Raw genomic sequence first — 9,929 nt, forward strand, 5'->3', positions numbered from 1 at the left:
TTATTTTTATTTTCTTTGAACATTTAAGTATTTTTATATTTATAAAAATGACATTATTATGTTTTCTAGTGAAATATTCATATAAATTTTATTATTTTACAATGAGTAAACTATGTTATTTTTTCTTTAAATTAATATAAGTATTTTCATTTTAATATATATTGTCATATTATGGTGACAATCTTTATTTTGTCACTATATTGGAGAAAATTGTATAAGGTGGCGTTATGCATAATCATCATTCAAAATACTATTACATAACGTTATATTATGTCACTAAAAATTTGACAATATCTCTTTTGTAATATATAGGTTGATTTTATTGTAGTATTCGTGACGATATAAATTATTAATAAAAATATTATATAATTTAGTGATGAAACTAACTGTCATGCAATATAAGTTATAAAATGACGTTATGCATAAGTGTCATTCATAATACTATTAGGTAACGTTATATTACGTCACTGAAAATGTGACAATATCTCTTTTGTCTCATATAGATTGATTTTAATGTATTATTCATGACGATGTGAATTATTAATAACAAAATTTTATATAATTTAATGATGTAACTAGTTGTCATTGAGTATCAATTATAAAGTGACGTTATGTATAAACGTCATTTATACTGCTAATAGATGACCATGTATTGCGTCACTAATATTGTGATAACTTTTTCTTTCATCACGTATACAAAGAAATTATTGAGTTATTAATGACGATATGGTTTATCAATGACGAAAATGTACATTATTTGGTGACATCATTATATATTTAATAATACGTGACGAAATCTTATACATCGTCACATTGGACATTTAGTGACACACCTAGGGTGACGTTCGCTATGATGTCAATTTTTATGTCACAAAATACAAATAGTGACATAAATGTATGTTTCAATGACAATATTTCAGATGCCACAAATAATCAATTTTGTTGTAGTGATATTCTTCGGTCTTGCTTGTGTTAGTACTGGTTTCATTTAGGATTACATGTTCCTACTTGTGTCAACAGTGGTCATCACCGATCGGCGTCTCTTCCTGGTGTAACCTAATATAATCACTTGATTTGAGTCTTAATCTAAGCAACTGTACCAAATTTCCGTCTCGCATGGTGGTCTAGTCTTGAACGATTGTAATTTTGTAATAACTTGACCTCTCTATCTCTCATGTACTCCTCCATTCTGCATGGCCTATTTGGTTTTGTCACTTCAAATTTAACTACTGTCATACTCATGTTAATTTCCTGTTTTCTTAGACTGCTGCAGAATATGAGCGTCGCAGAGAACTTTTTCAAGGAGCTCGAAATTGTATTTGCGCATGTGGTATGGTTGTTTACCTCACAAATAGTTATTTCGATCATGTACCTTTTAGGGCTTCTTTTGTTTTGAATAGCAAGGATGACTTGTTTGTCCAAATTCAATGAAAACTACTGTCATACAAATGTTGGAGCCTTTACTACACAAGCACAAGCTTATGTTGAGTGCAATATGCTTCGGTCTTCGAACAGGCAACACATACTTAGGCTCCCTATTGTAAGACTCGATATTGATCTTAAAAGTTTCACTTGCTACAATAGTATAGTCATTTCATTGCCTACAGCTTCTCATTTTTTTGCGTTTTTCCAAAACGCTCCTATAGGCGGGTGGATTATGCTCGCTTGGTCGGTATGCAGATAGCACAGGAAGAGGAGAATCCTGTGCTGGAATGATCTTTGTGCCGTTTAATATTCTCCGTTGGAACAATCAACGCTGTTACAACCTCGGTTCCTTGAAAGGAGGTTTGCTGGTAATGGTATTTTTTAGAGGATTCATTGAATACAAATACATATGTCAAGATTTAGGATAGGCCTAACCATTGGGGCAAACATGAATGATCTTCTCGGCTTTCAGTAGCATTTAGACAAACATAAAAGAAAGGTTTTCTTCTCCATATATTGTCCCCCCCCCCCTTTTTTTGTACTTGAATTGAGACAGAGACATTGTCGCATGTTTCGTTTAAAGACAATATATCAAACGTCTTATACTTGTTTAAGATGTTCTTTCCCTTATAAAATGCATGCCTGATACGAAGCTTATAACAACATTATGTAGTAATAGTATTTTGGGTAAAGTACACAAATGGTCCTTCGACTATAGGGCGTTGTTTTATTAGGTCACTCGGACAATTAAAAGTTACAAAACTGTCCTCTGACTATAGAATGTTGCTTTGTTGAGTCCCTTGACTATTACAAGCTACAAAATAGTTACACAACTATTCATTATGTTCCAAACTCATCATTTTTCATTAAAAATTAATGGTATTCTGAGTTGAATGTTAACATGCTGATTATGATATGATAAAATATTATCTCAGAATTTTAAAAAATTATCATATCTCAATCATCATGTTAATGTCCAACTTAGACAATCGTCAATCTTTTAACGAAATGGACAAGTTTGGAACATAATGAATAGACGGTGGTCATTTTGCAACTTTTAATTGTCAAGTGACTCAACAAAGCAACACTTTATAGTTTGAAGACTATTTTGTAACTTTTAATAGTCGTAAGACTTAATAAAGTAGTACCCTATAATCGGACTATTTATGTACTTTACCTTATTATTTTCATGTGATAGGTATTAAATTTTGTTCTAAAAATTTATAGAGGGATAATATAATAATTGTCTTTAAACATGTACATAGAAAAATTATAATGATTATTTTAGGTTAGATTATATTGATTCAGAATTTTTTTATCTTAAACTCTAACTTGTATTGATGTCGACTTTTTCCTTCATAAAATTTATTTAAAACCCAATGTTGAAAGAAGATAATATTATAATATTAGATTGAGTTTGGGGTTCAAATTATTTGTTGTTCTCTAATTACATCAATATTTCTAGACGAACTCTTTACAAAATTGGATTAAATTAAATTTTTAAATAATAAAAAATTGAAGAAAAATCATTTTACATTATTTTAACCTTGATAGTAAAGTTTAAGATTTCCAATATTTGTATATGCAATAATAATGGTTTCAGATATACCTTTTTTTTTATTACCAAGTCCATTTAAACCTAGTCTCACACTCAACCGAACCAGGCACCAGGTCAGGTTAGGTTTGGATAGAAGATTAAAAAAAAATTAACGGAGAATAATAATGTAATTTTTTAAATAATAATTATTTTTTATTTTATATTAGATTATATTATAATTAGATGAAAGATATATATTCTTTTAATCGAATCAAAAATAATATATAATTTTCGAATCAAATTTAAATAAATAATATATTCAAATCAGATTAATCATACACCCAACCATAATCCCAACGATAAGTCACCCACTTCACACATTTCTAAGCCAACAACAAAAAGATAAACCGACATGAAATGACCAGATAAACCATTCCACGACATGTCCGACTCTTCCTGCCCGGATTGCAAACAACCAACCGAGGTTGTGTTCGACCACTCAGCCGGCGACACAGTTTGCTCCGAGTGTAGTCTGGTTCTGGAGTCTCATTCCATCGACGAGACCTCCTAGTGGCGAATCTTCGCCAATGAGTCAGCCGACAACGACCCAGTCCGTGTTGGTGGTCCGTCGAATCCACTCCTGGTCGACGCCGGCCTCTCCACTGTCATTTCAAACCCTAATGGATCCTCTTCTAACTTCTGTACTTCCTCTCTGGGACGATGGCAAACCATGGGCCAACCCCGACCGCTCCATCATCCAGTCCTTTAAGACCATTGCCACCATGTCTGATAGGGTTTTCGGTTTCTTGTTCTTGTAAACAAGAATGGATGCTTTGTTTTTTTGTTAAATGTGTGGGGGTTTTGTAATTGATTAATGCAGTCATTGGACAGTAGTTGATTATGCATGAATTTTAAAAATAATTATATTCTATTCTATTCTATTATATTATATTATATTATATTATATTATATTATATTATATTAAGAGGCATGCGGCCGTATTCTGTTGAAAAGATTAGTGATAAGTAACAGCTAACAGTTTCTTAATCCGCTTTGTTGCAATCAAAATTAGGGATGAGTATGAGTCAGGTTTTGACTAAACCAATCTAACTCGAAAAATATATACCATCTATCCGACTTGATTTTTTAGATAAAATCTGAACTCGATCCGTCCCAAAATAATAAAAAATATTATTTCTATTCAATAAAAATATTGATTTAATTAAAAAATAATATATATAGAGATATTATTGTAATTATTCCTAAATATATATAAGGTAAAATTATATTTTTTGGGTGTCGGGTAGGGTATTTTCACCCTAAACCCGAACACGACCCGAATATCACCTTTAAAAAATCTGACCCGAACCGAACCCGAATTGTTTTTAAAAAAAACCGACCCAATCGAGTCGGGTTCGGGTCCCATGCCCATCCCTAACCATATAGTTTTAAATATTCAATGTTAAGATGGGTTAAAATTGAAATTAGCCATGTAATTGCTTGTACTCGGCGTATAACTAAACATTCATATTGTCGGAACCGTCTTTTGAGTGGGTCTGGAATTCGGCTTCGACTTGAATGAAATGGTTAGAGTCGCCACCGATCATTTATTTTAAAGAATAGGTTGATCGGATACCTCGATTTCTTACATGATCTGCATCTTACCAAAGATATGTCAGATTCGGGAGTCGGTTACAGTTAAGGAAAGATTAGCACCCTTGAAATGCCCTTTCGGCTCTAATTAATTTCCAGTTATCTTAATTAAGAAAATGACAAGTTAAATTAAAAGGTAAGATATAATCCAAATTACTTACCTCTGATGGATTTAAGTACCCTTAAAAATCAAAAGAATGTTAAATTGATAAAGTAAAAAAAAAAACAGAAAAAATTAGAAAAGAAGATGTACATTACATTATGGTACCTTAAACATAAAGAAAAACAAATAAACCCTAAAATAAAAATGAAAAACAGGTCTAGAAATGTAGCTAAGTTGAAAAGAGGGACAAAATTAAAAGATAAAAAAGGAACGAGTTTAACATGAAAAATGAAACGAAATAGAATATAAAACCCAAAAAGAGAAAAGAAAATAATTTAAAAATTAAATAAAAAAGGAAATTAAAGAAAAATTTAAAGAAATAAAAAAAAGAAACAAAAAAAGAAAAATAAATGGTAATAAATAAAGAGATATATATAAAATAGAAACAAAAAATAAAGAAAAAATAAATAAATAATATATATATATATATATATATATATAAATGTTAGATAAAAATATATATAAAGAAAAATAAAAATAGAATGAGCAAAAAAACAATAAATAAAATGAATAATAAAGAATATATATATATATATATATATATATATATATATATATAATTGTTAGATTAAATAATAAATAGATAAAAAAATAATTAAATCAAAAATTAAATAAAAGGGACTAAATTAGAATAAAAATAAATTAGGTGGCCAAAATTAAAAGCATTTCGTAGTATAAATCAATTTTCGGGGGCAAGATAAGCGTTCAGAAAATACAGGGGGGGACAGAAAATACGTTTTTCGAAAGGTTTTTATGCCCTCTTTTAAAATATCCACGTTTTTTTTAAAAACAACCTTGAGGAAGGCTAGATCTATGAAAAGATCTTTCGCATGCCCCTTCTCCTTCTCATCGGGTTCTTTTTCCGAGGGCTTTTTTGATTCAAAGAAGAGAACTAGGCAATATACGCAAGCTAAAAGTCAACCGAACAAAGGTAAAAACGGTACCTTATTTATTTTCGTTTCAAAAAGTACAAATGCTCATATTTCTTCTTGTCGATTTCCATATGAGATTTTTGTATGTATTTTTTCTAGTATTTCGTGTCCAAAATCGTGTGATCTTACATCGTTTAAATAGCATGGTGTACCCCCTATTTTGAGTAGGTTTAGAGTTCTAATTCAACTCAAATACTATCTTTGTTGTTGCATGTCGAGAGAACGCCGAGAAAGTCGGAGCCTTGTTGACTGAGCAATTGGGGCTTGCGGTGCTGAGAAGGATGAGAGGAAAGTTAGGGTTTCAAACCCTAGCTGATTCAAGTCTAGACCGGTTCAGGTCTAGACCGGTTCGGGCTACTGTTGGGTAGCTACTTTGGGTCCACTACTGGGCTTCTAGGTTGCTCCAGTCGGGTCGCGCATTGGGCTTGGGTCTGGGTGCTCTGTTGGGCCACGATTGATTTTTTATTCGGGCCTGAAACATGTAAATGAAATGAATAATATATATATATATATATATATATATGTTGAATATAATATATATAAATATTATATATATAGTGATATAAATATGTAACACATGCGATACATAAATCACACAAATCGGGACGAAATGACGTGTCAACAGCTGCCCCTCTTTCCTCATTATCGTGTAACAAAAATAGGGAAAAGATTTAAAAGACATAAATTTCATCCACATCGAATGTCCTCTGTCGTAGAGTTGAAATCCGATGTCTTGATGGATTTGTCATAACCCATTGAATCATGAAATGACTCCCTCGTCGTGAGGTTAAGTTGAACTAGAAAATTCTGAGCGTGATATCATTCGTCGCGAAGTTGAAACCTAACTCAGAGCATTGGAAAGTAGCTCCGGGATCGTCTTCTAGCCTAAGACGCTTTATCGTGAAGCTGAAACTTGACCTAAAGACTTTGGTGTTGCTGTGTTACAGATGACTCATTCGTCGTGAAGTTGGGTCAATCTTTTGGGTACGATATCCTTCTTTGTGAAGTAGAAATCGTAGGAAAATGGAAAAGTGGCTTATTGTTGCCATTCTTAACCTTGGTCCTTTCCTCGACTTAAAGTCCTTGGTATGAAAATTTTGACCGAAAAGTAGTTCTTTGTTGCTACCTTGCGGTGAATACGTCCTCGAGCTAAATGGTATCGAACTCGATAGTGTTTGTTGACAGATAACCCTTCTTGCCCTTGAGTTATAATGTACTTGACTGGGGAATAAATCCCTGTTGTTGCAAATGACTTTAAGTCGATCCATTGAGCACGATATCTTTCGTCGTGAAGTTGAAATTGTGGATGGCTCATTCGTTGTAAAGTTGAGCTTTGAGTTGGATATCCTTCGTTGTGAAGTTGAAATACAAGTATTGTTTTGACTTTGCGTTGGACATCCTTCGTTGTGAAGTTGAAATCCAATATTGAATATTGTTTGGCTTTGAGTTGGATATCCTTCGTTGTGAAGTTAAAATTCAATCTTGTATAAATTGTGTCGCTTCGAGTCTAATATGCTTCGCTGTGAAGTTGAAATTGACTCTAGTATGAATCTGCAAAATTATACACATATGCGATGCTATGGATGCAATACTCTTATATGTGCCTAAAATGCATATGTGAAATATATTATTTTGGGCTCTAGAGAGAAATCTCGATCTCCGGTTTCCTGTCTTGGTGACTCTTGATTCTGGAATCTTAAATTTCTGATTCTCGATCTTGAACTCTTTGAATGTTTAAATCTGATATGCATATTCTATATTTTATTCTTGATTTAGGAAATTCTTCTCAACCATCTCAAGTTTGTGCATGAGCCTTGATCGGCTTCCGAGTACCTGTACTTTTTAAAAATCTTTGTATAGTAATATGCAATTATCTTTTTCAGAAGTGAATAAATTTTTAGGTTTAAATTCAACCCAAGATGCTTGAAAATAATTGATTTAGAGAAATGATCATCTTTATTCATAAGGAAAAAAAGAACAAACAATACATGACAAACATTTTGGAAAATGAATACATAAATGAAGTGTGAATGGATGTCTTAGATCTCAATAATGTGGGCACTCCTGAACTGATATGCCGTTGGTTGACTTTGAATACAACATTTGCCAAGGGATCTTCGAAGATGCGACGACGTTAAGGAGAGTGCAACTTTTCTCTGACTCGTTAAGTTTGTAGAAGATTCGGATGTCGGGATGTTTCACTATCTAGATTAAGGACCTTTCTTGAATCAATATCCAAATCGCCCTTTCAGGTTTTTAATTTGGACTCATCCTTGGTTCCAAGACGCCCTTTGCGAGTTTTTATCTTGAACCTACCTTATTTCTTTTCTATTTCCTTATTTCTTTTTCTTTTCTTTTTCTCTTTTTTTTATTTAGGGTCCCCTTTAGGGTTTTTACCCTAAAGGTTTTTTCTTTTTCTTTTTCTTTTTTGACATAAGACGCCCTCTCGAGTTTTCATCCTAAATGAAGTATTTTGTGACTGCATCCGAATTGACGAGATTTGGCAATTTCGGTCTGTCCATTTCAGCCAGGACAAGTGCGCCTCTAGAGAAGGCCTTTTTCACGACATAAGGTCCCTCCCAATTTGGTATCCATTTTCCTATGAAGTCTTTTTGAATTGGCCAAATTCTTTTAAGCATGAGATCTCCTTCACAGAATACTCTCGGGCTCACCTTCTTTTCATGTGCTCGAATCATTCGTTTCTGATAGATTTGACCATGATGAATGACTTTCAATCTCTTTTCCTCTATTAGATTGAGCTGAACATATCGGGATTGTATCCATTCTACATCATGTAGTTTGACTTATGACAAGACCTGGAGTGATGGGATTTCCACCTCAATGGGCAGCACTGCTTCCATTCCATATGCTAATGAAAATGGGGTTACCCCAGTCGATGTTCGTACCGAGGTTCGGTAGGCAAACAAAACAAAAGGTAACTTCTCGTGTCAATCTTTATAGGTCTCAGTTGTCTTCTCCACTATCTTCTTAATGATTTTATTTGATACTTCTACTGCTCTATTCACCTTTGGTCTATAAGCAGTAGAGTTATGATGCTTGATGTTAAATTGCTCACAAGAACCATCCATCATTTTGTTTTTTAAGTTTGTAGCGTTATCGATAATGATCCTTTCAAGTAAATCATACCAACATATGATCTCATTCTTTAAAAACTTGTAAATAGTGACTGAGTGACACTGGCATATGATGCAGCCTCTACCCATTTCGTGAAATAATCAATTTCCCCAAGGATGAACCGATGACCATTTGAAGCCTTCGGATGGATTTGCCTGATAACATCCATGCCTCACATAGAGAAAGGTCATGGTGACGTCATCACATGAAGTGGATGTGGTGGAACATTATTTTATCTCCGTAGATTTGATATTTATGACACCTTTTAGCATAATTAATGCAGTCACTTTCCAGTGTGGACCAAAAATATCCGTATCTCATTATTTATCTTGACATCATATGTCCATTTGCGTACGTTCCAAAAACTCTGTCATGTACTTCTTCCACTATCATCTTAGCCTCTTCTGCATCTACACACCTTAATAGGATTTGATCATGGCTTTTCTTGTACAAGACCTCCCCATCAAGGATGTATCCAGCTGTCATCCGTCTAATGGTTCTTTTGTCAGTTTCGATGGCTTCCTCTGGATAACTTCGATTCTTGATATATTGTAGAATGTTATGGTACCAGAGCTTAGTGTCTTTCACCTCCTCGATCTGGTAACAATGAGCCGGGTACTCATACGACTGCATGTCAATTGGCATTATTTCAAACTTCCTGCCAGCCTTAAATGTGGATGCCAAGGTAGCTAAAATATCAGCCATTTGATTTTCTTCCCTATGCACATAGTGGAAGGTGACTTCATCGAATTCTTCAAAAAAATCTAGTATTAGCTTCCGATACTCTACCAGCTTTACATCATTGGTTTCACATTCTCCACGGAACTGATAGATTACTAAGGTTGAATCTTCATATACCCGCAAGGTCTTTATATTTTACCCCAGCGCAGCTCGAATCCCCAAAACACAAGCCTCATATTCTGTCATGTTGTTGGTGCAATCGAAATTCAATCTGCTAGTGAATGGGTAATGATTCCATTATGGGGAGACCAGGATTACCCCAATACCATGTCCTAATGCATTTGATGCACCATCAAAATGCATTCTTCAGAAACTGTCTGTTGAATACTTGCTTCTTCTAAGG

The 9,929-nt window shown here is 33.5% G+C and overlaps 1 protein-coding gene across 1 annotated transcript; it reads right to left on the reverse strand.

Moving 5' to 3' along the window:
- Positions 1-8,658: 8,658 nt before the first annotated feature.
- Positions 8,659-9,550, reverse strand: LOC120116617. Its single transcript, XM_039137045.1, has 2 exons — positions 9,264-9,550; positions 8,659-8,839 (listed from the first exon to the last, which is right to left on the reverse strand). The coding sequence occupies exons 1-2, from the start codon at positions 9,548-9,550 to the stop codon at positions 8,659-8,661; spliced, it is 468 nt and encodes a 155-aa protein (XP_038992976.1).
- Positions 9,551-9,929: the final 379 nt, after the last annotated feature.

Source organism: Hibiscus syriacus, unplaced genomic scaffold, assembly GCF_006381635.1.
Source record: "Hibiscus syriacus cultivar Baekdansim isolate YM2019G1 unplaced genomic scaffold, ASM638163v2 tig00110299_pilon, whole genome shotgun sequence".
Taxonomy (NCBI): domain Eukaryota; kingdom Viridiplantae; phylum Streptophyta; class Magnoliopsida; order Malvales; family Malvaceae; genus Hibiscus; species Hibiscus syriacus.